Here is a 27856-nt window from a genome sequence, read left to right on the forward strand (position 1 = left end):
TAAAGAATGATTCATAAAAGAAGGAGAGGGAAGGAGGGAGGGAGGGAGAGACAGGACTACGCTATCAATTGGATTTCACAGCTATTCATCCAGAGATACCCTTTAAAACATGTTAAGGGAAGGTTCACACTTAAAACTTAGTGCTGACATTAGACAAAAAAACTGTGTCCAAATAAATAATGAATTCCTAAAATTCAACAATAAAAGATGAGCAAAAGATCTTAATGCTTCATAAAATATAGTAAATTATCAGGAATCACAAGGTAAAATGATGAGAACATCTCACAACCACTAGAATGGCTAAGCACAAAAAGACAAGCAACCAAATGTTGGCAAAGACTTTGAGCCACTGAATTTGTATACACTGCTTGTGGGAATGTAAAATGGTAAACAACTCTTTGGAAAATTATTTGCAGTCTATCCAAGAAAATTCATATATTCATAACAGCAAAAAAAAAAAAAAAACAAGAAGCAACTGAAGTGTTCATTAAATGGGGAATGTACACAATATGATGTATATTAACAACTAATAGCAATAAGTAATAAAAAAACAGTGCACTACTTCAAAAACTTGGGTGAATATTGAAAACAGGATATTGTCCCAAAGAATCCAGACACAAAAATGTACATAAAGTCCTAAAGCAAATAAAACTAATCTATGATGATAAAAACTTGATCAGTTGTTGCCTGGAGAAAGAGGTAGGAAAGAACTGATTGCAAAAGAGCACAAGGCACTTTTGGGGGTGATAAAATGCTCAGTATTTGATTGTTGAGAGGGTTACAAGCTGCTGTCCAAAGTCATATGCTGCATGCTTATAATGTACAGTTTATTATATGCAAATCATACCTCAACAAAGATTATTTAATACATGGAACAGAACAAATGAATCTCCAACACCATTCTTCCTAAAAGAACCCAGACACAAAAAAGACAAGCTGTATGATTATATTTGTATCAAGTCTCCAGACAAAACCACAGTACTTTATGCTGATATCAGAATTATCATTTCTGAGATTGGGGGTCACTGACTGAAGAGGGAAACTTTTGGTTTGATTAAATAGTCTATGTTTTGATGGGGTAGAGTTACATGGATATATACAATTAGAAACAATGAAACTTAAAGTCTGTATCTATACCACATGTGACTCACTCCTCATTTTAAGCAAATGCACCATTTCCCCCTACACAACCCTCTCAACCTGGACCTTGGCTACTGGAACAACTATGAAGGTTAATCTCAAATTTCAGCACAGGGCAAGACTTCTACATAATCACAAAACAGAGCAAGATCTTTGAATCTGGGTCTGTTCCAGAAAGTTTAGATTGGAAACAGTACCCATAAATCAAAGCTAGGACAGGCTAACAAGTCTAGCAAGTCTGGCCATGTAGAACACTCTTTAAACTAATTCAGAGAGAAGGGGTTACCTGTTCCTCCTGTGCACTAAATTTATCTCTCTCTGTAATCAGAATTGTTGTCCTGACTTCAAATTGAACTTCTGCTCTTTCCAGCTGCCAGCTGCTGCAAGTCCCAGTCACCATGCTCCTTCTTCCTCTGTCAGGAGCCTTTCCTCCTCCTTCAGAACTGACCTGTCACAGCAAGGTCTCCCACCCCAGTTCCAACGTTGAGTCCACGCCCTTCAGCAACCACGCTCTTTTGGAATCCCAAAGGAAAAAACAGATTCTACAACTACACCCAGGAGACCTGGCTGCTCGGTGGGGCAGGGGGAAGACCCTTCCTGAGTGCAGGGGGTGGGGAGAAAGGATCACAAAGGTCTCCAGAACTTTCGACATGACCATTAGACAGGCACTGAGTCTGAGCGAAAGAAGATTTAAATATGGTGCCACAAACCCGCGTGACTAGTGCCTCTGGACCAGACGGCACTTCCCGCAGGAGAGGGTGTAGAGCTAGGACCGGGATCCACCTATGTGTGCACGGAGGAGCAAGGTCTCCACGCACGATGTTGAAAATCCTGTTTTCAACAACATCTTCAAGGTTCAACAGTCTCCATCTCTCCCCAACCCCCGCTCTTCTAGTTTCTCCTCAGCCCCCAATTCTGCCCAGGAACAACTGTCTGGCCAGCCCCGCTGGCAGCTCTGGACGGCAACAGGCTGGATGATAGAGTCGGGTGCCCTTGGGTCTGACCATTTCCCAGTGCACCAGCCACAGCCTGGCAGTTTGGAAGGTCCAGAGCAGGGGGAAATTCTCCCTGGACTCCCAGAGCCATGGCGCGCCCCTGTACTCACTGAGACTCATGGTGAGGGACATCTATCTAAGCAGAGGACTTTAACACTCCCGCCTACAGCAAGACACCTGGCCGCCCTCTCGGAGATTAAGCACTGGAGACTCAGACCCACAGTGACACCTGTGGCGTGAGGAGGCTGCAACTGCCAAGAAGTAGCTGGGGCGAACAGGGTCCTGTGCGCGCGTGCTGTGCGCCCTGGGGAAACAGCAAGTGAGCGCTTACTCGCTGCACCAGAAGTGCAGGGCATTCTCCTTAGTCAAGATTCAATTGCGCATCGTGCCCAAGGGAGGGCAGGCTTACCCGCAGCTGGCCCCTGGGACAAGCCATTCCACCCCGAACACAAGCTGCTCTTCCAGCCTGGGAGGTTCCATCAAACCATCCTAAGAGATTTTACGTGACAGGAACATTATAAGATCTCTGTAGCCTTTAACCCTGGCTTTTTTTTTTTTAAAGTATGTAAAATCCTGTACTAATTGTACCTATCCGTTCTGTTTCTCTTACCATCTTCAACACTATGGTACACTCTCACCCTCTCTTTTCTTGCTCATCATGACACATCAAGGAAAGAAAATTACAGACCAATATCCCTGATGAACACAGAAGAAAAAATTCTCAATAAAATATTAGCAATCTGCATTCAAAAGCACATTAAGAAGATTGCACAACCTGATCAAGTAGGTTTCATTCCAGTGATGCAAGGTTGTTTCAACCTATCAAATTAATAAATGCAATTCATCACATGAATAGAAGCAAGGACAAAAATCATAAATCATCTCAATAGATGGAGAAAAAGCCTTTGACAAAATCCAGCACCTACTGATGTTAAAAACACTGAAAATGTACCGGATAGAAGAAACATACCTCAGTGTCATAAAGGCTATATATGACAAATCCAAAGCTAATATCATATTGAGCAGAGAAAAACTGAAAGCATTTCCTCTCAAATCAGAAACAAGACAAGGACGTTCACTCTAACTATTCCTATTCACATAGTTATCGAAACTCTAGCTAGAGCAATCAGGCAAGAGAAGGAAATCAATGGGATACAAAGAGGAAGAGAAGAAGGCAAATTTTCTGTTGCTGACAACATGCAATACTTTCTAAGAAAATCCAAAATGTTCCACCAGAATATTTCTAGAGCTGATGAATAAATTCAGCAAAGTAGCAGGATACAAGACCAATATACAAATATCAATAGTTTTCCTATAGCATCAAAAAAACAAAACAAAAACAAAAACAAAAAGAAAGAAAGAAAGAAAGAAAGAAAGGAAGGAAGAAAGAAGGAAGGAAAGAAAGAAATTATATTATTGCTTGGGAATAAATCATCTAACCAAAGAGGTGAAAGATGTCCACATTGAAAACCATAGAACAATGAAGAAAGAAATTGAAGAAGACCTTAGAAGATGAAAAGAACTCTATGTTCTTGGATAGGCAGAACAAATATTATCAAAAGGGCCATAGTATCAAAATCAATAATCAGAGTAAATGCAATTCCCATCAAAATACCAATGATACTCTTCGTAGATCGAGAAAAAGCAGTCTTAAAATCCATATGGAAGAAAAAAAGAGCCAGATTAGCCAAAGCAAGGAAGCTTACGACCATGGGTTCAATTTCCAGCCCCCCCCCACCTTTCTCTCCCTTTCTCTCTCTCTCTCTCTCTCACACACACACACACACACACACACACACACACACACACACACTCACGCATAACCACAGCAATATTGAGCAATAAGAGTGATGCTGGATTTCACAGTACCTGATTTAAAATTGTTACAGAGCTATAATTACAAAAGCAGCATGGTATTGGCATAAAAAGACACGGAGACTAATGGATTAGAATAGAAGACACAGAAATAAATGCACATAGATACAGTCATCTAATTGTTGACAAAGGTGCCAAAAACGTATGCTGGAGAAAAGACAGCATTTTTAACAAATGGTGGTGAGAAAACTGGATATCCATATATAGAAAAATAAGACTAGACTAGCAGGGGAATCATGTAAACAGAAGGGAGTGAATTAGAGGAATGGGATGGAGGGGAGGGAAGATAAATGGAAAAGGGGTGAAATGGCAGAATAAAGTTAACCCAACTTCCTCCCTTCCTATGGCATGTAGGAACATATCACAATAAAGTCCACTTTTCTTGTTAACTATAATGCACCAATTAAAAAATAAATCAATAAAAAACCAAAGCTTTGAAATATTAAAAAAAAAGCAAAAAACCTCTTGCTAAAGAGGTAAAGATTTGATCCTTACTGTTTGGATACAGTTTTTATATAAATAACCTCAAATTTCCCCATTTAAATAATAAAAATTTTAATTGTTCAATCAAATTAAAATTTATTTAGATATATTTTACTATGAACAGTATTGTCTCCTATATTATTATGAATACTACTATTATTATTAAAATATGTTCCAAGTCTGTCAATAAATATGAGGGCAAGACAGCAACAATTCACACTGAAATTTATTGGCAGGGAAGGTTCGAGAAATTTTATACCTAAATTTCCCAAATCCTGAGTAATTTATTTTCCAATTTACTGATCCCAAATTTCAGGAGTTCTTAACACATACAAAGAGTTTCAAAAGAGTTCTTGCAGCAAAGAACATTAAAACAAAAATTGAAGATAATAAAGTTCATGAATTCATTGACAAATATACCATAATTTTTTGATTTTGAAAATTATTTAGATATTCATTTGATTAAATAAATTATTATGTCTAGTAGTTCTGTGGGAGATGAAAAAATATTAAATATTAAAAAAACCTTTCACATTTTAATTTATACTAAAAAACAACACAAATTTTATATTTAAATTATAGAGTGTCCAGTTTAAAAGTTGTACATTCAATGTTCCATAAGAAAAGTTAGTCCAGAGGAATGGGATGGAGGGGAATGATGGTATATATAGCCAATTATATAAAGGACATATCAACTTAAAATTTTACTTTTTCATATTACAAACTAAGGAGATTGGATTATAAGAGACATAGAGGAAAAAAGGTAGACACTGAAAAAATTAAAGGGAAGATTTGAAATAACTTGTAATAAATCATTTTGACTATCAAATATGAAATTTTTCATTAGCTATCTATTTATAATGGTCCCATTCTATAAAACTTCATTTTCATTTGATAAAAAATTTGATAAATGTGGTATATACCAGTGAGTTTTACTCAGCCATAAAAAATAATAGAAATTATGTCATTTGCTGGTAAATGTATGGATTTGATAAATATTCTTGAAAAATATTTTCTTTTAATTGATGACCAAGGAAAGGATTTATTTAAATGAAATTTTGAGTCTTTCTTATTTCTTACTGAATTGGTTTACTTGATTACATGCACATCTATTTGCTATTAATTAATAAATGAGGCAATAATAAAAGTTTCATATCTAATAAAAAACAATTCATGTCTTTCTGAAACATAAATAACTAAAGAGGCATGCAAATTAAAAATGCTCTCCTTTGAATGTTGTTATTAAAGTTATCTAATTTAGTTTCTCTAAGTGACTTAGACTCTCAGAAAACTAATCTGGTTTCCTATTACCCACTGATAATCCTTTATGTCCCCTCCACCCCATTTGAAAAAAAAATGCTGGAAACAAAGCACTTCACACAATTTCAAAAGGTGTGCATTAGGCTCAGATGTTGAATAAACTGGCTGAATAGTTCTTCTTCTGATTAAAACCATAGCAAGAAGCTGAATGCAGTGGTGCATGCTTGTAACCCAGTGGCTTGGGAGGCTGAGGCAGGAAGATCTCGAGTTCAAGCCAATCTCAGAAAAAGCAAGGCAACTCAGTGAGACCCTGTCTCTAAATAAAATACAAAATAGGGCTGGGGACGTGGCTCAGTTGTTGAGTGTCCCTGAGTTCAATCCCCAATAATGCTCTCCAATCAACCAACCAAACAACAACAACAACAACAACAACAACAACAACAAAACCCACAGCAAGAGTAGAAATGAATGATCCTGGAAACTCACACTGTGGATTCTGTTGTATCATCAAGCGTATGGTTCCTTTTTACTTGTAGGAAGCATCTGCTGATGAATTAAAACCATCACTTCCCCAATTATGTTTATTCTTTGCATGTTCATCTAGTATTAATATTCCTAACAAAATCACAAAACTGTGGTGTGAGCCTTTAATAGAAAGTCAACCAATCAAACCTAGATATGGAAATGCAGTGTGGGCCTTTGGTCAAAGGCATGGAGTGGGAAGAATTTTTGCTTCAAGGAGAAACCATGGGATGCTTAAGCTATTTTGCAGCTCTGTAACTGTAATAACTGAGAGCAGAGTGAAATAATGCTTGTTTATAGACATGCAAATACATTTTATCCAATAAAGGGACAACATTCTTTGCCATGGCCCATGGAATATCAGTGTCAATATTACCAATCTATATTGCATTACATATATTCAATATTCCTGTTCTAAAACTGTATCCATCATTTGGATTCTCCTTCCATCTGGCTGTAACAACCTTACTTGTTTCCTCACTAATGAGCCTTTAACACATGTTTATTTTTATACTGGCAAAGGAGTCATGACTTTACCTTTTAAAAAATATTATCTTTTAAGATTTTCATCACGTTTCCAGCTTACCCAAATAGACTCCTATTTATTCCTCTGAATTGAAATTAGTTGCTACTAGTTGTTAAATTATTAAATCAGCTTTAACATTTTAATACCTCACTGCAAATCTTCCCAACCAACTTTGAACTCCAGCCTGCGTCCAGGTTTGGGTTTGCAGTGGGCAGTGTGGTTCAGTGGAAAGAGCCTGACTTTGGGGTCTGACACTCACCTTTCCTCTGGGTTCCACCCTTGCTTATGGCATGTAAATAACCTTTCCAAGCCTCCTTTTAAAATGCAGGTGTTTATACCTCCATCACAAGACAGTATTGGGAAGTGCTCAATCAGGTTCTTAGCAAATAATAGATACTCTATAAACCCTCTTTCCCATTCCTTCTCATGCAGGCACACCGTGTACATTCAACCAGAATTGGTAATTCTGTGCAAAGTCCAGGGACAGTAATCTCAGAAAGGTACACAGTAGATAACTTTACCTTCACTGCTAAGGCCAAGAAATTCATCTTTGACTAGTTATACTTGTTAAATCAAAGATATAGGAGTTCACTGTTTCAGGCGAAGCTCCCTAACTTAGGGTCTCATAGAGAGACTACAAGTAAAAATGGAGTCACTCAAGCCCAAGTTCCAAGCTGAAAGTAAGTTGTTGATCAGAACGAAGTTCCTTCTGCTTTAATTCTTCCATAAAAGAAGTAACCTGAAATAACCTGATGCTAGCTAATCAGTTGTTTTTCTCTTCTTTTGCCTTTGTCCCCACCTGCTAAAGGACTTTAACTTGACCCATGGATTCTTGGTTTTGTTGGTGCTTTCTTCACTCTTTCTCTGCCTCATGTTACAGTGAAGTGTTGCACTAGAATACAAAATAAAGCCAATTAAGACCACCAAGCTAAATTGCAGTAATTTTGTAATTGGACATTCTTGAATTACATTTCCCCTACCCAACTTCTTGTTCTGTTATTAAATATGACTGAACAAAATTGGTATTTCTGTCCATTTCAGCTACTTCTAAGACAGTGTGAAGAAAAATATATCTGGAATGTTAGTTATGTTTTCGTCTATTTAAAACAAATTCCTTAATAAAGAAACACATTTTGCTTTAGCAGGAAATACTGGGTTCTAATATTGGGTAAGAACCAATCACCTCTGCGAAAGTAATTTTAAAAACCATTATTTTCTTCATCATTTTCAAACTTGAAGCGCGTCATAGGCTCCAACCTTCATGCATATTTTTAGCTGGTGACTCTGACCTGATTAATAGATGTCATAAATGTTAATTGATGATCAAGTATCTCTTCCAGGAGTGTTACTGCAAGACGTGGTTGTGTTTTCTTTTAGTTTCAATCAAAGCAGTTCTCGATTGAGTCTATGTTCTCTTAATCTCACATTCGCCTTTCTTTTCCTCACTAGAAAGGACCTCTGCCCCATCTTCGGTTTGGGATTTGGAATTTTGCGCTAAAATTTCTTTTCAGCTGAAACCTGTGAAACAGGGTGTAACCCTGGGAGTTGCTGATACTTTGACCAGAGTCGTGGTTCTATTTAATCTGCTTTTCCAGACGGTTGCACGGGAGAGTTCCAGCCAGACTTGGCTGGGCGGGACCCAGCCCCAGGGCCGGCAGAACCCAAAGGGCGACCGCACCGGCAGGCGCTGGCCAGCCTGCAGGTCCCGCAGAACGCAGCTGCAGTTAGCCCCAAACTGAGAAAGAGGGGAGAGGGCTTCGCCTGGGGGCGCAGGAGTTTCTCCAATTAACTCACCCAGAGATGTTCCTACCTGGAGAAGCGGTGTCGCTCACTTGCCCCGAACAACCAACCACCGGCGGCCTTAGGTGGACCCAGGAGGTAAGGAAGGCGGGGGCGGGGCCGCCAGGGAGCTCCTGACCCGAGGCCACGCCCCAACTTTGCATATGCTAATTTAGGTTCCTAGGCCGAATTTAGCTATGAACCCTTTTTTGCACAGAAGAAAGAAGTAAAGCTAATAAGTAGAGAAGCCTAGATCTTAGCTGGGACATCCTGGCTCCAGAGCCAATGTTTTTAATCAGTGTGTATGGGCGTGTATGTGTTTAAAGGAAGTGGGGTGGGATGGCCCTTTGAGAGTCTTTGATACAAATAACTCATATATTAAGCGAAGTTTTTTTTTTGTTTGTTTTAGAACATAAAGTTGCTATTGGTTAAATGGAAATTTTTTAAGTAACTTTTTATCTATCTGTTGATGGAATTAAAAACACTCTAACCATAGACATTGACGGATTTCAACTGCTTACTAGCAGAAGTAAGATTGGTGAAAAGTCCTCCAGGTGTCTTGCATACCTGTTCCACTGGTTTGGATTTTCCGTGCTCACCCTCGGATGATTTATGAGAAGTCCGTAGATTATGAGCTACTTGTTGTGCAATGTGTTGTCTTTGCAAATTACTGCACTCTCCCAGAGAACGTTGTGAAACTTTGTGAGAGCTGAAGATGCCCTGATTTCCCCCAGACCTCTCCAAGAGAGATGATCTCAAGTGGGATCTAGAGAAATTTACTTCTGTTTCTCTCTTTCATAGCCACTGTCTAAGAGAGAGATGAGAAGGAATTCATTCATAGCAACATAAAGTTCACTTTGCAAATAAGAAGATGGTGAGATCTAAATTTTATTCCATGTGATCCAGTGGTGGGAAGGGCATGGGTGGGGTCATAAATGACAAGAGATTGGTCATATGTTTCTAATTGTTGACTTGGATGGTGGTTCTTAGAGAAATTTATTGTACTATCTCCACTTTTGTGTATGTTTGGCATTTTCCATAATAAAAAATAGTTTTTAAAAGAATCATTCACTAAAAAGTTCTTTATTAGCAGGACGGTGGTGCATGCCTATAATCCCAGCAATTTCGGAGGCTGAGGCAGGAGGTTCATAAGTTCAAGACTAGCCTTAGCAGCTTTGTGAGACAATCAACAACCCTGTTTCATAATAAAAATAATTAAAAGGACTAGGAATGTAGTTCAGTGGTAAGTGTCCCTGCGTTTAATTCTGAAGAAGGAGAAGGAGAAGGAGAAGGAGAAGGAGAAGGAGAAGGAGAAGGAGAAGGAGAAGGGAGGGGGAGAAGGAGAGGAGGAAGAGTTGTTATTTATACAGTAAATGCTCTGTGCTGCAAACTGTTCTAGATGCTTGGATCCATCCATGAACAGAGTTCAAAATACCTGCCTTGAGGAATTCACATTCTGGATGAGGGCAGGATGCAGTAGAGGGAACAATTGTAAACACAAATTCATAAATTTTATGGTATGTTAGGAAGTATTTAGGGCAGTGGAAAAGAAAAATAGGAGATCCTGTGAGAATGTGGATCTGGTGAATGAGAGGATTCGGGTCTGAGACTTGGGGGTTCTTCCTTCACCTTGCAGGGGAGACTGAATAGGCACAGAAACAAGGGCACAGGGACAGCAGTGAGGTGAGGAACTTTATTAGGAAGGAGAGAAGAAAGTCAGGGGAGGAAGTGCTTTGGGAAGGAGAGAGTGGTCAGTTTACCAGATGTCATGGGGGGGCACATGAACCACCCCCCATGGGGAGAATGGTCAGCTTATCGAGCAGGTGAATCAAATGGCTCTTGAGGCTGTGCTCAGCAATGTGGCTATGCTGGTGCTCACAAAAATCTATTTGAGTAGTTGGTATAAGAGTAAAAAAGGGTGACCAAGCAGAGAAAATCTGACATTAGGAAGCTGATGGTGTAGTTGACTCTAATTTATCTGTTTCCCTCCTAGATGCTAACCAATGCTTCAGACATAACTCAGCTGCAGGCACTCCCAAGAACTCCAGGAGAGACAGAAATTTCCCTGATGGCCAAAGGTTGGGTATCTACTCTCAATTTTTACCTTCAGTGTAAAGTGCATTCTAGGACACTATGGGACCAAGCATCCGCTAACTGAAACCTCTCCCAAGTCTTCCAATGTCACCCACTATCCATTGTGCCATCAACCTCGCCCATGAAAGGGAACACATCTCACAAACAGACAAGAAACACAATCAGATAAGGAGAAAATTTGCAAAAATTTATTTAAAAAGTTTTTTTTTTAACAGAGACATAGAAATAGGAAAGAAGTTAGTGAATGTATAGTATGAAAAAACAAAAAGTTTATTAACATTCATAATTTTTTCAAGAAAGTGAAATATTAGCTATCATATATATATATTATATTTTTGTTAAACTCATAATATAAATACTTTTTTTTTTTTTTTGCGTGTTGACACTGGGGATTGGACCCAGGGCACTCTACCTCTGAGCCACATCCCAATGCTTTTCATTTTTTTATTGTGAGCCAGGGTCTCACTCAGTTGCCCAGGCCAGCCTGGAACTTGAGATCCTCCTGCCTCAGTCTTGGTAGGAGCTAGGATCACAGGCATGTGCCATGGCACCCAGCTTATAAATACATTTTGACATGAGTGGCTATACTTTTACCATAATTGTTGATAACATATGCTAGTATTTTAATTTTTCTTCTGAATGGAGACGCAATTACAAAGATGAAAAAAGAATATAGTTATCAGATGCTAAGTCCTAGAAGATCCAGAGGAAGAAATGGAAGTAGTCATGACATCGCTGTGAAGGGAAAGAAACAACCCTGAAACCTCAGAGCACGATGGTCAGAAAGAGGGATTCCAGTGCATCTAGTAGACAGCGCAGGGAGGAGGCCCACAGGAGGGGTGGAGGGGAGTCTTACCAAGCATTTGGAGTAACCGGCATCTCTCGGTCTGGAGGCAGAGCCCCTGGTTGCCTAGCAGCAGCACTGCTTCTGGCAGCAGCACTTCTGCTGGCAGCAGCCCTTCCCACAGCCACAGGAGCGGCAGCAGGTGCGGCGGCAGCACACCCTGCGGGTGCAGCAGCCACCGCAGCCACAGCAGCCACAGCAGTTACAGCAGCCACAGCAGCCACCACAGCTACCACAGCTACCACAGCCACCACAGCCACCACAGCTGCCACAGCTGCCACAGCTGCCACAGCTACTGCAGCCGCCACAGCTGCCACAGCTACCGCAGCCACCACAGCCACCACAGCCTCCACAGCCACAGCAACCCATGTTGTCAGTAGAGAGGACTCAGGTGCAGAGAGGAGAAGACTCAGGAGAGGAGAGGGAGGTCTGGAGCTCTTTGCTTCAGGGGCCATTAAATACCCCCTCTGGGGCGTACCTTGTGGCACGTGGCCACTTCCTTGTTCCCGAAGCCTCCCTGACAGAGTTTCACAAGACCCTGAGTGTATGTCCTCATGGAACCCTCTTCCCCTTACACAAGTGCTTATTTTAGCACTTGCTTCCTCAAGTTGTGCTTCTAATGAAAAAGATTTCTAAAATATTTAGCCCTGCGCTAATCTACGTCTTCAAGGGCATGTGTGACCCGCTGAGTCGCATCTGATGAGAGCTCATCACCTGTTTCCCACGTGTGGGACGCCTCACCCTAGTGAAGACCTCAGTTTAGCGGATCCTTTTCTGTTATCAAGGGCTCTCTGCCTAGTGGAAGAGGAGCTGGCATCTCTTGCAGAGTGACAAAGGCCCCCAAAGCCTCTTCTCACATGTCCTGAGGTTTTGATGCTAGAATGTCAGTTGTTTTCATTTATTTTCAGGTTGATGTTTGTCCTGCAGTCACAATTCAAAAGGTAGGAATATAGGATTGGAAAGAATCGCCTGGAATTGGAGGCCTTGTCATGATGTATATTAAAATGAGCATGCATTCCCCCCTTTTCCTCAGGTATTCATAGGGTGGTGGGTGATGAATCCCAAAGCCCCTGCTACCAGCTGGCTTCATGTCTCTTAGAAAGCCACCATCTGTCTATGACTCAGTTTCTTTCATTGAGATGAAATCATTTTAAGTTAAAAAAATACTTTATGCTTTTAAGGCAGTTTTAGGGCGGTAGCACAGTCGAGGGGAAGTAGAAGGAGCTCCTGTGTACCTGGTACAAGTGGCCTCCTCTCTGTCACCATCTGTCCCAGACAGGTGTGTTGTTAATGTGGATGAATATTAACATATCCTCACAGTCAGTCATTCACACTAGGATTCCCTCTTGGTATTGTACATTCTGTGGGCTTGGACAAATGTAGAACCCTACTTATTCATATCATATGTGTTATATAGAGTAGTTGTGTTGTCTGAAAGTCCTCTGTACTCTGCTTATTCATCTCTTCCTGGAAAACACTGGCGTGAAGTAAGTTTCCTTTAGTTATTGTGACTTTGTGAAGTAGTGGTCAAGATAAATGTGCGATTATTATCATATTATTTCAGGCCTGACAACACAAATATAAACAGCACATGAATTACATAACCTTTTTAAAGACTCTAGACTTGAATTATGACTCCAACTTTCTAATAAAGGCAAGACTAAAGATACAGCAAAATGGTTAGCCAGTGCAGTGGCACACACCAGTTATCCCAAAAAGCCCAGTGGCTGAGGCAGAAAGATCTCAAGTTAAAGCCCTATTACGAGAAGTTGGTGAGATCCTATTTCAAAATAAAGATTAAAAAGATTGGAGATGTAGCTCAGTGGAGAGCACCCCTGAGTTCAATCCTCAATACTACCAACACACACACACACACACACACACTCCAATCCCAGGGTGATTCTTTCCAACATTCTGGCTCAAAATGTCAGTAGTGCCAAGGTCAAGAAACTTTGCTGTAGTATCAATCTTTTTTTTTTCTTTAAAGTGTTTTCAGTTGTTGATGAACTTTATTTTATTTATTTAATTGTATGTGGTACTGAGAATCGAACCCAGTGTCTCACATGTGCTAGGAAAACACTGTACCGCTCACCTTCAACTCCAGTCCTATAGTATCAATGTTTTCAAAGCATTTCCCCATCTATTATTTCAAAACAATATAATTGCCTAAGACTGACCCAAAAGGAAACATTTTTTTTTCATTTACTTGACAAGGATGCATCGAGCCCCTGTCATCTACCAAGTCCCATGCTGAGAGCTTCCATAACTGAACAATTTTTGTGCCATTGGCTTTTGATTGAGAGCAGGAACTAGGGAGGGGTGGGGTGCCATATGTATCAGACCAGGGGAAGCTGTGCAAAAGAGGTCGTGTCAGTTGGTTTCAAACGTGTTTATATATTAACTTGTTAAGTTCCTTCCATGTCCCCTTCCCTGCTTACTGTCTAGCCCACTGTGCTGCACTACATCTTGGTTTTGTTGGCTGCTTCTGCCTCTACATTTGACAGCTGCCTCTACATTTCTTATTATTTCCCCTATGTGCCTCTTTCTTGGTGGCCAGCGTTAGTGTCTGTTAAAACCAGTGGAGATTTAATTCCCTTCTATCACTTTTGACAAACCTGTATCATTGTTTTTAGTAAAATCCATACTGATGGCTACTTGATCATTGTGCTATAAATATTGCTCATGATAGAGTTAAAATAGTCTACCATGATTAAATTCCTTTCAATACAATTTTATCTTAGAGATTGCTTTAAATTCTCTCTCTCTCTCTCTCTCTCTCTCTCTCTCTCTCTTTGGTTTTACTTCTTTTAATCTATCTGTCGTTGTAGGCTTTATCAGTTGACATATAGATTTTCCTCTTGGATATCAATTCATAAAACTTTATGAGCACCCAAATTTAGTTTTAGTTCTAATTACAAAATGCTTATCTATTTTAAGTGCAATAAGAATTTACCAGGAAAAAAAATAGACCCATTGCAAAGGTTTACTTGAGCTTTCCAAGTAATCAGTGTTCAAGACATGGGTTCTGTGCTTTGCAACTGTGTGAGAGGAAGTAAAACCTTTCTTTCCTCAGTGGACAAGCTCTGGCTAGGGTTTCAGGGCTGCGTCTGCAGTTTTGGCTGAGATGACTTTCATTTCTCCAGCCTTTGCTAAGAAAACTTTAGGGCATTGCAAAGCAAGAGTTTTCTGATCATTTTTATACATTGTTCAAATGTGAGACCAACAGGTCAAACATTGTGTGTTGAACTGTGTGGGTCACCTGAGCGTCCCCATGGCTCCCAGAAGATCTTACTGCATTTTTTAGGGCATTTCATTTAGAAAAATAAACAAAAGGAGCAATCTAATACACCTAGCTGGCATTCCAAAGGGAAGTAAATACACACGTGAGATTCTTTAGTGACAGTCGAGCCTGGCAACAACAAGGAAGTGGTCATGTGCCCGTCCTCTCCTCTCCCAGAGTTGGTACTTAAGGGCGCCCAGCAGAAGGAGGCTCCAGACCTCCCTGTCCTCTCCTGAGTCCTCTCCTCTCTGCACCTGAGTCCTCTCTACTGACAACATGGGTTGCTGTGGCTGTGGAGGCTGTGGAGGCTGTGGAGGCTGTGGAGGCTGCGGCAGCTGTGGTAGCTGTGGTGGCTGTGGTAGCTGTGGCTGTGGCAGCTGTGGTGGCTGCGGCAGCTGTGGTGGCTGTGGTAGCTGTGGTAGCTGTGGTGGCTGCTGTGGCTGCTGTGGCTGCTGTGGCTGCTGTGGCTGCTGCACCCGCAGGGTGTGCTGCCGCCGCACCTGCTGCCGCTCCTGCGGCTGTGGGAAGGGCTGCTGCCAGCAGAAGTGCTGCTGCCAGAAGCAGTGCTGCTGCTAGGAGACCTGAGCTGGCCGTTGCAACGGAAGGGATAGTGCTGCAGGTGACGTGGTAAGATTTCCCTCTTGTCCTGCCAGTCCTCTCGGATTTAAAACATCTGCAGGTATTTCATCCAACGTCCCCTGGGCTCTCTGAAAACACCCCTACATACCTTCTCTAATCAGAGTATAAGCCCAGAAAAAAATGGATTAATGATTTTTAATGCTATGCTTTGTTGAAATTTAACTGTTGGGATATTTATTTCTATTTCTTTCCCCATTCTCTATAGCTTCTATGTTCTATGTTGCAGTGACTATTTTCTGTTTCTGTAAATCTAACGAAATTCTTTCCCCAATAAACCACATGAAATTGGCATCAAAGATTCATCATTCTCTTCTCCTTTGTCTTATTTTACCGTGCCTAATTAAAAGTGCAATGAAACCCAGGAAAGGCAAGTTCTTGTGTTTGGTTGAGATGGTTTTAGGTTAGTTATGGATAATCTGTCCCTGTAATTCCAGTGGCTAGGGAGGCTGAGGCCAGAGGATTGTGAGTTCAAGCCACCCTCAGCAATTTAGCGAGGCCCTATGCAACTTAGATAGACCTTGTCTCTAAACAAAATATAAAAGAGTTGGGGCTGGGGCTCAGTGGTTAAGTGCTCCTGGGTGAAATGCCTGCTACCAATTAGGGGTTTTCAACTATTTTCTTATATAAGTCAGAATAAAGATCCTGAACCTGATATCAATGAATATCATATGTCATCAGTTTCCCTTCACCCTTAAATTCAAGTTTTCAAATAGATTTTAATCTCAGGGTTTATAGCCAGATAAAATACAACACCTAAAGCAATGTATCAATTTAGGTGTTGGTTATTTTAGTTTGGTTCTGTTAACAGATTAAAACTTGATCATGGTTTAACCAGTTTTTTTTAAAATTCCATCACCAGTACTAGTTAACTATCTTTCTAGCAGGTTATGGTCATACAATAGTTGAGTAAATTTATTCATATGATTTTGAATTACTGAATCAACTTATCTGTTTGATTATATTATCCCATAAGTGAGAACATTAGAGATGCCTACAATCCCAGCTGCTTGAGAGACTGAGGTGAGTCCAGGAGCTGAAGACCAGCCAGGGTAACATGGTGAGAACTCATCTCAAACCAAATCAAACCAAACACAAACACAACAATGATTACAATAGCAGCACCATGAGAGGAACATAAAAAGGTCTCAAGGGGTGCATCTTTGAGTCCCCAGCAAGTGAAACAGAATGCAATGTATAATGTCCATCAAGCTACCTTCTGAACATAGTGCCCTTTCCTATAAGCAATCCCTTAAATTTTGTACCTGACTTTGTCAAAAGTGAGGGATGGAAAAAGTGGCTTAGGAGGTGATTTACTCCCACTGATTCTTGTTCCTGAACCACAGAGGTCTCTTCTATTCTACTTGTGGAAGTACCCTCAGCGAGTCAATGTTTTGGAAATATGACATTGAAAAGAATTGCAGAAGAGGCCCGTGCAGGGGCAAGCTTAAAGTGCAGGTCAAATATCAATGTCAGGCCAGGTGTGGTGGTACATGTCTGTGATCCCACCTACTCAGGAGGCTGAGGCAGGAGAATTCAAGTTGGAGGCCAGCCTCAGAAATTTAGCAAGACCCCTGTCTCAAAATAAAAAATAAAAAGGGCTGGGGATGCAGCTTAGTGGTAGAACACCCTTCCATTCAATCCCTAGTACCAATAAATAAATAAATAGATAAGTTAATTAATTAATTAAAAATAACAATGCCAGGATGCTTCTAAGAAGAACCTATGGTGATGTCTTCACAAGGCTCAAGAAAAATGGGCACTTCCTCCCAGGCCCATGTCTGTTTTCAGATAAACATAGTGAGACTGAGGGATGTTATTCCTTATTATTGCCTGTCAGACTCAGCACTAATGTGCATCCAAAAACCTATACTGATATAAAGTGGATGAATTTGTTTCAACATACACCTGTCAATCACCAACTTCAAGTCTGACACTGGTAGGCACAGAGGATATGCAAAAGTGAGCCCTGGCTGTGACTGTGACTGTCCTAGTGGAGGGGGTTAGATGTGAGTGGTAGTCCTTACTTCTAAGGATAATAGTAAAATAAAAAAAATTATCCTTAGAAGTAAGGATAATACTTTACAGATACATTGTGTCCACTCATTTGATAAATATTTATCGAGTGCCTATATTGTGTTGCACACTGTTCTAGGCACCAAAAATACTTCAATGAACAAAAAAGGTCAGAACATCTGACCTGATAGAACCCTGACCTATGGTCTGCAGAAGTTGTCCCAGAAAACCAACTCATTATCTGTCATAACCATCCTAGTAGCCAGCCTACTGTTGACATGGGACTTACAGGAAGTCACTACTGTCTCATAAACACTCCAGCAATCCCAAAAATGACAATTGGCCCTAAATGCCCAGGACTTGATTAATTACTGACAGCTTCTCTAGTTCTTCTCCAACTTAGGACCAACCAGAGAAAGTCACATAAGACCCTCTAACCAACCCTAGAGGAGGTCTCATTCCCAGTTAACACATCCAGGGCTTCCCCTTGCAAACAGCCCCTAGCCAGGCACCTCTGAGGCCTTTCCTTTTTCCACTATGCAATTTTTTGCCACTTCTCTGCATGCATTTGAATCTCTGCCAAAATATAAGCAGTGAACTAACTTCTTTGCTATGACAAACACTGAGTAAAATAGGCTTTTTCTGTGCTCACTTAGTTCATGTATTTCCACAAGACTCAGGAATTCTACTTTGTGTATAAATCCTTGCACCTGGTTTCCAGTGGACACATACAATGATGCTTCTAGCAACACTATCAAAAATAGCAAAACTCTGGAAAAAATAGGAATTCCCATTGTCTAGAGAAAAGGTGCACAAGTAAATTATTGTATATTCACAGAAAGGAATGAGTTTAGATGTTTTTCTTTTCCAAAGAAAAACAAAGTCATAGGAGCTGGGGATATAGCTCAGTCGGTAGAGAGCTTGCCTCGCATGCACAAGGCCCTGGGTTCAATCCCCAGCACAAAAAAAAAAAAAAAAAAAAAAAAAAAAAAAAAAAAAAAAAAGCAAAGTCATGGCAAACACAGGCTTTAGGGTAAGGGCTATTTTGGGGTAAGGGTACAGGAGAATAGGTTGTGTGGTGACAAGCCTTATTGTTAGACTGTATTGTCAAGGTCCTGGACTGTGACATAATTAAAATGAGCAGCAAAATGAATAAAGAAAGCTAGGTTTAAAGTATTTTATTAAAGAAAGAGATTATGGTCCATAGTTTTTGTGTTCCTGAAAAGTAAATGTTGTTAAAATGAGGCAAGTTTTAGGCAAAAAAAAAAAAAAAAAAAAAAAAGAATAGGAAGGATTGGAACTGAAAGAAGGGTGGGTGAGATTGCAAAACTGGGTGATCTACATAAGACTCAGGTGGAATATGACACCTGAGCAAAGACTACAGAGCGATGAGGGAGTGGGTGCTCCAGTTATCTGGGACTTTGTAGAGCATTCTAGAAAGTGGGAAGGCTACATGAGAAGGCAGTTCAACTCAATCAATTGAATAAGGGTGCCAGTAGAGCAGGGATCAGGAAAGTATGGGATGTGGGAGAGCTGTTGCATTTTGCAGATGTTAGTTTAGGTCATTCCAGACTTTGGCTTTGACAGCAGGTGAATGGGAGAGATGGCAAGTGTTCAGGCCTAGAAAGGAGATCTTCTGCCTTCCATGAAAAAGAATCATTATAAACAGTTCCCTGGGAATGGACCCTAGAAGGGCCTACCTGGGCCTGCACCATCCTGAGGAATCCTTGCAGGGCCGAGCAGATGTGGCTTGGACCTGTGGGAGAGGGGTGCAAACCATGAAGGGTGCTGACCCATCCAGTACAGGGTGTGAAAGGAAAATAAGATACGAGGGGGTAACAGTGTCTTTTTGGTCAGGGTTTGAGTGTCAGGAGGTACTGAACATGGTGGCTATTTTGTCCTAAAGTGACTTAAGCCATGAACTTGGGCAAAAGGAAAACCCACATGGGTAGGAGGAGGTTGGCCCTGAAGGGAACAGATAATCTGTCTATCCGTTACTTTGTGGTCCTGGGAACGCTGTGTAGGTTGAGGCCCTGCCGGAGGGGGTTTCTCTTCCTTTCATTGCAGTTTAATTGTGGTTTCTGGCTGGACTCCCAGGAGAGTGAAGAAACCTGAGGTGGGGGGGGCGGGGGAGGAGGTGGCAGGTGCTTCTAGGCTGGAGGGATAGTAGAGGGAAGGTGGGACCCAGGTCTGAGCTCTTGCAAGGCTTCCAAAGCTTGTGTTTGGTCATGATTTTAAATTGTCATCTGTTGTCCTTGGACCTTTAATAGAAAAATTGTCCTAAAATTATAATCTGGGATCTGAAAAGTTGTGCTCCACCCTTGAAAGATTAGCCTGAGTGATGGACAAACAGTGGATATCAGGAGAATTTATAGGAATTTGATATGATATATGGGTTTTACGTAAACACCACCATCACCACCACACTCACACAACACTATTTTACACTGTGCTATAGTTGTGTAAGAAGGTACCATTGGGTTAAGAGACTCTGGGACCTCCCCATACCAGTTTTGCAGCCAGAGCCCATGATCATTTCAAATTCAGGAAAAAAGAAAAAAAATATTTTTGTCATTTCATTTTTATGGTTGGGATCCAAGTTTTTTTCTAAGTGGTCAGCTAAATATATAATTGCTTGGACACTTAATGATGGATGTGAAATGATTATAGAAATTATGCACATAACTGTCTATTATGTGATGTTGTGGCTTGTATACAAAACTCATGCTGGACTTTAATCTCCATTGTGAGGTACTTGGAGCATGGAAACTTAATTCAACTATGGGAAGTGACTAGGATTAGATAAGGTTATTATTTAATGACCACAATTAAATTCTGCTAGCTTTCTAAAAAGAGAGAGAGAGAGGCCAGACATGCAGACACACAGGTGTGCTTTCTGTCTCTTCCCAAGTGATGCTTCTCACCACCTGGGGAACTCGGCCAGCAAGAAAGCCATCACTAGATGCAGCCCTTGACCTTGCACCTCCAGAACCATAAACCAAAATAAAGTTATTTTTGTTAAGGCTTACCCAGTCTGTGATGTTATTATTAGAAATAGAAAACAGATTAGTACATGTGGTCATTTAAAAGTTTCTAAAATGTAAATATTTAACAACAAGGGTATTTATCCATGATTAAACATTAGGTTAAAAATCGGGTCACAAAACTATACATTCATAATGCTTTTAATTTTATTATATAAATGCACAAGAAATAGTGCCATATAAATTAAAGGGGAAAGAGTGTATTAGCAATGGAGGAATCTGGTGGACATCATGCTAGTTGGGTGGTCAGATTGAACATCCCCAGTAATGGAATAAACTGACACTACACACTTCTTGATGTGATCCACTGAGAAAAATACACCAACTGCATCACATTCCCACAAAAAAACGTTAAAGTGGAATCTGATCACGAGGAAACAACCATAATATCCACATCAAGAATTATTTTCCAAAACAAAAGTCACAGGGGCAAAAAATAAAATGTTGGAGGACCATTCTAGATTAAAGCTGACTAAAAATACCTCTTTGAATGGATCCAGGGTGAAACTTTATTACAAATACAGATGTAAATTATAGGACATTCTTGGGATAATTGGGGAAATTTCAGGTCAATTGCATATTACATAGTAGAGAGTGTCACTTAAATTTCTTGAATCTGATCCTTGTTTTGTGATTCTATATAGGATAGTATCCTTGGGAGATATATACAAAAACTTTTAGGAGTGAATGTCATTTCTGTAACTTACTCTCAAGTGGGAGAGAGAACAATAAATATATGGCAGAATGTTCCCACTGATGAGCTGAACTAAATGGCATACCTGATGTGAATGTAATGTTCTTTGGACTTTGATGTGCTTTTGAGATGCTACAAACTAAAAATATTGGGTAAAAATAAAGCGTAGGGAAGTGATGGAAGGCTAGATGATAAAATGGTTCAGGTGGTCACAGACATGTTCATTTTCTCCTTTTTTAATTTCCATAAAGAAAACACTTTAAAATTGTTTATAATGAACTTGCTATGTTAAATTCATGGAAAAAAAAAACTTTTAAAGAAAGATGGGAAAAGCTTTTTGTCTTCCCCATTTTTCCCGTCCTGTATGCCAGGTCAGTTTCCGTAGGTAACAACAGGTGGCTTGGGAGCAAGGTAGGGGTTGGTGTTCAGGTGCAGCGCCACCTCCAGGGTGCGGGAGGGCCCTTAGTATCCACAACCTTCTGGAACAGCCCTCACATCTGCTTGTGAGTGTGTTTTGGGATGAGTCTCTCTCAACTGTATAGTTTTCTTGGGAGTCTAGGTGTGGTCTAACTCCCTGACCTAAGAGGATCTTTTGGACAAAATCTATAAGAATTTGAAAACCTGCAAAGAATAAGATTAGGATAAAACCTAATCCATTTAACAAAATCTTTTGATTGAGCCAACTTGAAAAACAAGAATCCCCTTACTTCCCCCCGTGTGGCTTTACTTTCAAAGGATGGAGATGGTGAAACACTGAGGTCTTTGGCTATTAGAAGGTCAGGAATGTGTACCCCTCCCCACGGTGAAGGCAGCCCCCATTGCTGCCACTGCTGCTGTTTTTGTCTGGATCCCCTCAGCTGTTGTGTGTGCTTCAAGAGACCCCCAGAGGTCACCCCGGAGCACTACCCTCCCTGGTGAGTAGCTCTTGTTTCTCAGAGTGACCTAGTGACAACACAAAAGTGCACAGGATGTTCATGGCCTCTGATACCGGTGGGCTTCCCATGAGGCAAGCGCTCCATTCTTCCTGAAGTCTTCCTGAACCCCTTCTTTGCCCCCACTCATCATCTCACATGCACCTCACTGGGTAAAGCTTTCATTTGAGTATGTGTCATGATGTTTTTGGATAAATTTCTATTTACACAAATGATATCACACACACTCCACTTCTTTCTTCCATCTCACACTGTTTCTTCTTTCTTAGAGATCTGGCTCACTCTTTCTGACAACTGTGCGATAATCCCTTGTATGGCTGTGATGCCCATTTAATCTGGCTCTAGTAACAGCCATTTAGGATTTCCCTAGTCTTTTATTCTGTACACTTCAATGAATAAGAAATAATGCCTTTGTCCAGGATGCAAAAGTTCTGAAATGAAAGTCATGTGCTTTTCCTCTTAAATGTACAGATGAACAAATTGCTGTCCTAGGGAATCTCTCATTTAGCATTCTTACCAAAAAGGTAGAGAGGGCACTGACGATTTTTCCGGGACCTTGTTGACAGTTTGTGATCCATTTCCAAAAAATCAAGTGGTGGGGACTGAGAAAGAAATTGTTCACGAGACATGTGAAGAAAGGGTGCCTAGGGGCAGGAAAGATGATGGACTGAGATGGACATCATTACCCTGGGTATGTGTATGACTGCACATATGGTAAGACGCTGCATCATGTACAACCAGAGAAATGGAAAGTAGCGCTGCAATTGTGTTCAATGAATCAAAATGCATTCTGCTGTCATACATACCTAATTAAAATAAATAAATTAATAAAAAGAAAAAACCTAACATTTTAATAATACATGAAAAAATAAAGGACATGTGAAGGACCAGCTCTCTATAGCCATGTCCTTTTAGTGCAGGATTGCTGTGGTGTTGTCAATGACAGTTCCCTCCAACACTTATTGTTGCCAAAGGGATGGCAGAGCTCACGTGAAAGCTTCAGAGCTCCAAAGGCTGATGTATTTACATCGAATGTGAAAATGAAATTCTAAGTCAGGAGCAGGGTTGTGTTCTGTTATAGAGAATATTTAGATTGGACTTGGCTAAAAATCTGGGGGAATCCATCTTTTGTGACTAAATTTTAAATTCAATTACAGAATTCCCTTTGTCAAAAAGATACCTTTCCCAAGTTGAATTTAAATTATATGGAAACTCCATATTTTTATTAGATTATTTTTTCCTATGAAGGAATATGCATGAATAACAAGGGCAAAAATTCTGATGCCCAAGGTGGATTTTGTCATTTGTGTGTGTATGTGTGTGTTTGAGTGTGTTTACACCTCCACATGTACACATGGGTATTATTATAAGTTAATTTACCTTTTTTGAAAAAAAGAAATATTTTATATCTCAATATAGATGCAAAACAGATGAAACATTAACAATTTAATGATAATTTTTCTTTCTTTTTTTGGTACCAGGACTTGAATCCAGGGATGCTTAACTACTGAGCCACATCCTCAGTCTCTTTTATTTTTTATTTTAAGACAGGATTTTGCTAAGTTGCTTAGGGCCTTACTAAATAGCTGAGGCTGGCTTTGAATTTGCAATCCTCCTGCCTCAACCTCCTCAGCCTTTGGGATTACACGTGTGTGCCTCCATGCCTGGCAAATATTGATTGATGTGGATCTGCCATTACAAAAGTATTTCAAATTCACAATAAATTCATGTGATACAAAAAATTATTTCCTCTCTACTCAATACTGGACCTCTATCCTTTCTCAGAAGTAGTTACCAAATAAGAGACTTTTGTGAATCAATATTTTAAGGTCAATTTAGAATCATTTATTAGACATTGAAAGATTGTGGAAATACAATGCAGCAAAAGAGAAATCAGGAATCCACTGTACTCACAGTCAGGAAAGGTGGATGTTGGTATACAGAAGCCATAAACATATTCTAGGAGCAAAATATTGAGAATCTAGATCCCATTGGTCTAGACCCCATAGGGTTGGTGTTCAGGTGCAGAGAGGCACTTGTATCTTTGAATGTAACTGCTCATACTGGTTTTGACACTCTTCAATTGGGAAGGATCACACAAAACCAAGATTCAAAGACAGAACTAGAAGAGATCAGTCCCTCACAGCAGGGCTGGTGGGTCTGGAAATAGCAGACAGGACCAAAATGAAGAATCCTCCCCCATCCACAACTACAGACTCCCCTAGGGCAGCCCAATGAGCAGCATCTAAGTGCCATAGTCCCCACAGAAGTATTGCCAGGAGGTTTTCTACCTTTTTTTCTGGACGACATTGTAGAAGATATCCCTGAGACTATAAAAATGAAAATGACTTCTTAAGCTACAGAGCGAGAACGTCAAGGAGAAATGTGCCATAAAGCCCAGGTGATGGGGAGATAGCAGGGAGCAGCCAGAAGGGGAAGGGTTCTGAACAATGAGAAGCAGTGGACTCCCAGCAGCTCCTGCAGACCCACCCACCTAGCAGCAGCATTGCTTCTTGCAGCCACACTTCTGCTAGCAGCAGCCCTTCCCACAGCCACAGGAGCCACAGCCACAGGAGTGGCAGCAGGTGCGGCGGCAGCAGCACACAGGGGTGCTGCAGCAGCCCCCACAGCAGCCACAGCAGCAGGGGCAGCAGTTGGAGCAGCAGCCGACTCAGTAGCATCTGCATGTGGTGCAGCTGCTGCATCCACCACAGCCACCGCAGCCACCGCAGCCACCGCAGCCTCCACAGCCACAGCAACCCATGGTGTCAGCAGAGAGGACTCAGGTGCAGGGAGGAGAAGACTTGGGAGAGGAGAGGCAGGTCTGGTGCCTCCTTCTGCTGGGGGAAACCCTTATATGCTGCCCCTGTCCCCTTCATTTTTAGCCCAGTTTCCATGGAAGGCTCTCACAAGATCTATTATTCACTTACTTCTTCAGTTTATTCGACATAACGTTGCTATTTAGAGACTGCACAACAGTCTTTATTATAAAGTCTTTGACTTTTCTGGTATTAATGAAAAAATTGTGTTGTTTTTTTGGTTCAGATGTAGGAAATCAGTGGCCAAAATATAGGAAAAAGGAGTCCTTGTGCCTGCCAGTGCTGACTGAGTCTCAGCCGTGGGCCACTGTAGACATTTCATGAGTGTCTCATGCATGCAGTCAAACTCCTCAGGTCATTGGACATTGGAAATGGAGAGCAAGAAGGATCCCTCCAACCCCTTGGTTGATGAGAAATATATCAAGTGAGTCATTTTAAGGTTTCTTTCTCTAGTTTTTAAAATGTAAGCTTATGAAGCATATACCCTGGTAAACCCAGGAACACCAACATTCTGGGGGAAGCAGAGCCCCCGTAAAGCCAGGTCATCCATGATCCTGAACCTGCCATGTAAGTCCAGGAAAAGCCATGGAGCGTTTTCCACAGTAAACCCTCAGGCTTCTTCAGTGGGTTGCCTGTAGGAGCTGAATTGGGTAGTCCTTAAATTCCAAAGGTGGTAAAGCAAGTGCATACCCCTATGGGCCAGTCCTTATATGCACAGGCTACCTGGGACAGGAAATGGAAGCCTGGCAGGTAGAGTCAGCAAAGCACTGCAGATGAGCATCCGTCAGTGCATGGACAGGCTGACACCGAGTCCCGGCTACAGTACATGTCAGAGAGGTATGAAGTGACCAGTCACCAGATGGAACTTTTTAAATTTTTGTTTTCTCAACTATTTAACAGAAAAACAGCAAATAGTTGCCTTGCCCTCAGCAGATAACTTAGGACCCATAAAATTTATTTTTAGCATCTGACATCACACAATTATTTTAATATGGTTTTCAATAATCAAGCAGTTCTGCTGAATGAAGGATCTCGGGCAGTCAGAAAAAGAATATCTGTGTTTTAAGATGAGATAGAATGTGATATGTAAATATGTAAATATGATTTGAAATTAGGAGTGCCTACTCCGTACCATTTGTTTATGGTTTTTTACTAATTCTTTCAAGAACATTGTCCTAATTTTGGGGTGTGAGGAATTCTTATGTGGAGAAAATGTTCTGTCTAACCTGTGATGATTAGGAAGTATAAATGGAAACACAGAGCTTTTACTGGATTAGATTCAGACTCTCATGCTATAGAAAGAATTATTTAAAATATATTAGGCATTTATTATATCCACTGAATACTCACATTGTGCCAGGTACTATTCAAAGCTCCAGAACAAAACGTACATACATTTACGTTCTCATGGATCCAAATGTCTTGGAGATATGTTCTAATCTAAATATAGAGTTAAGAAATGAGGAAAAGTTAAATCTAGCAATGGTGAGAGTCATCAAGGAAGGATGCACGAGGCCTCATGAGGTCTTTTATGGGGACTGGGATAAACAACAACAGGAAACTAGCTACTGGCTGCATATGTAGGGTTGAGATTGTTGGAGTTGGTATATAAGCAGCTCCCCAGCAGAAGGAGGCACCAGACCTGCCTCTCCTCTCCCGAGTCCTCTCCTCACTGCACCTGAGTCCTCTCTACTGACACCATGGGTTGCTGTGGCTGTGGAGGCTGTGGAGGCTGTGGAGGCTGTGGAGGCTGCGGTGGCTGCGGTGGCTGCGGTGGCTGTGGTGGCTGTGGTGGCTGTGGTGGCTGCAGCAGCTGCACCACATGCAGATGCTACCGAGTCGGCTGCTGCTCCAACTGCTGCCCCTGCTGCTGTGGCTGCTGTGGGGGCTGCTGCAGCACCCCTGTGTGCTGCTGCCGCCGCACCTGCTGCCGCTCCTGTGGCTGTGGCTCCTGTGGCTGTGGCTGTGGGAAGGGCTGCTGCCAGCAGAAATGTTGTTGCCAGAAGCAGTGCTGCTGCTAGGGGGCCACAAGCCTCTGGGCAGGTGCTGCCAGGACCCTTTCTGTTGATTAATCCACCTGTCTGCAGGTGCTGCTGGGAGTTTGCTTGTTCCCCTTGTTAAGGCTTTCTTCCTTCCCATTCTTTCTGTTGCATGCTGTCTCCATGGCACCTGGATTCCAGCACAATCCTCCTTGATTCTAACAGTCCATAGTTTTAGTCTTTCCTTCCTTCCTTCCTTCCTTCCTTCCTTCCTTCCTTCCTTCCTTCCTTCCTTCCTTCCTCCCTCCCTCCCTCCCTCCCTTTTTCTCTCTTTCTCCCCTTCCTTTCTTCCTTCCTTTCCTCCTTCCTCCTTCTGTCCTTTCCTCCTCCCTTCCTCTCTCTCTTTTAGTACTGGGGATTAAACCCAGAGGGGTGCTTCACCCCTGAGTTACATCCTTTGTCTTTTTAAATTTTAAAATAGGGTCTCAATATATTGCCAAGGGCCTTGCTCAGTTGCTGAGGCTGGCTTTGAATTTGTGCTCCTCCTGTCTCAGCTTTCTAAGTCTCTGGGATTATAGACATGTGCCAGCATACTTGACAATTTTTCTCCCCTTTTAAGGAAATTATATGAGTATCCCATGAAATGCCACCCAAGAACAAAGATGGAGGATATCTTGATTATTGAGACCAGCAAAATGGAAAATGGTTTCTACTGTTTTCTACTTTTAATTCTTTTCTATCTCACATGAGATCTTCTTATGTGTACCAAACTTGACCTCAACTTTCTGTATTCTTCCTAGACAAAGTCTTAAAAATTTATTAATAAAATGTAAACATAAAATCTGAACAGTTTCCTTTAGTTTTATTCTTTAGTTATTTTCATTAAACTACCATTAATTATGATCTTCCATGAGTTGCAGCCATCAGGGATGCACAAA

General features: G+C 41.1%; 2 protein-coding genes and 1 pseudogene across 4 annotated transcripts in view; 2 read left to right on the forward strand and 1 right to left on the reverse strand.

Annotated features, from left to right (window-relative positions):
- LOC308631066 overlaps positions 1 to 11887 on the reverse strand; it is an 89726-nt pseudogene extending 77839 nt beyond the window's left edge. The window contains exon 1 of the transcript in view: positions 11752 to 11887. The product of the transcript in view is annotated as an uncharacterized misc_RNA (transcript). The remainder of the gene's footprint in view (positions 1 to 11751) is intronic.
- LOC308631065 (uncharacterized protein) overlaps positions 1 to 26960 on the forward strand; it is a gene marked incomplete at both ends in the record, with an annotated part of 102327 nt that extends 75367 nt beyond the window's left edge. Inside the window, one exon of one of the 2 annotated variants that reach the window (XM_081261966.1) lies at positions 26623 to 26960. In XM_081261966.1, coding sequence (XP_081118092.1) covers positions 26623 to 26960 — 338 coding nt within the window. The remainder of the gene's footprint in view (positions 1 to 26622) is intronic. The other variant, XM_081261967.1, reaches the window with a different exon arrangement.
- On the forward strand, positions 15075 to 15374 carry LOC308631067 (uncharacterized protein; the record flags this gene model as incomplete). The annotated part of the gene is made up of 1 exon (XM_081261969.1): positions 15075 to 15374. One exon carries the CDS (start codon positions 15075 to 15077, stop codon positions 15372 to 15374), a length of 300 nt encoding a protein of 99 aa, XP_081118095.1.
- Positions 26961 to 27856: the final 896 nt, after the last annotated feature.

This window comes from Spermophilus citellus (genome assembly GCF_964194105.1).
Source record: "Spermophilus citellus genome assembly, chromosome: 11".
Classification (NCBI taxonomy): Eukaryota; Metazoa; Chordata; class Mammalia; order Rodentia; family Sciuridae; genus Spermophilus; species Spermophilus citellus.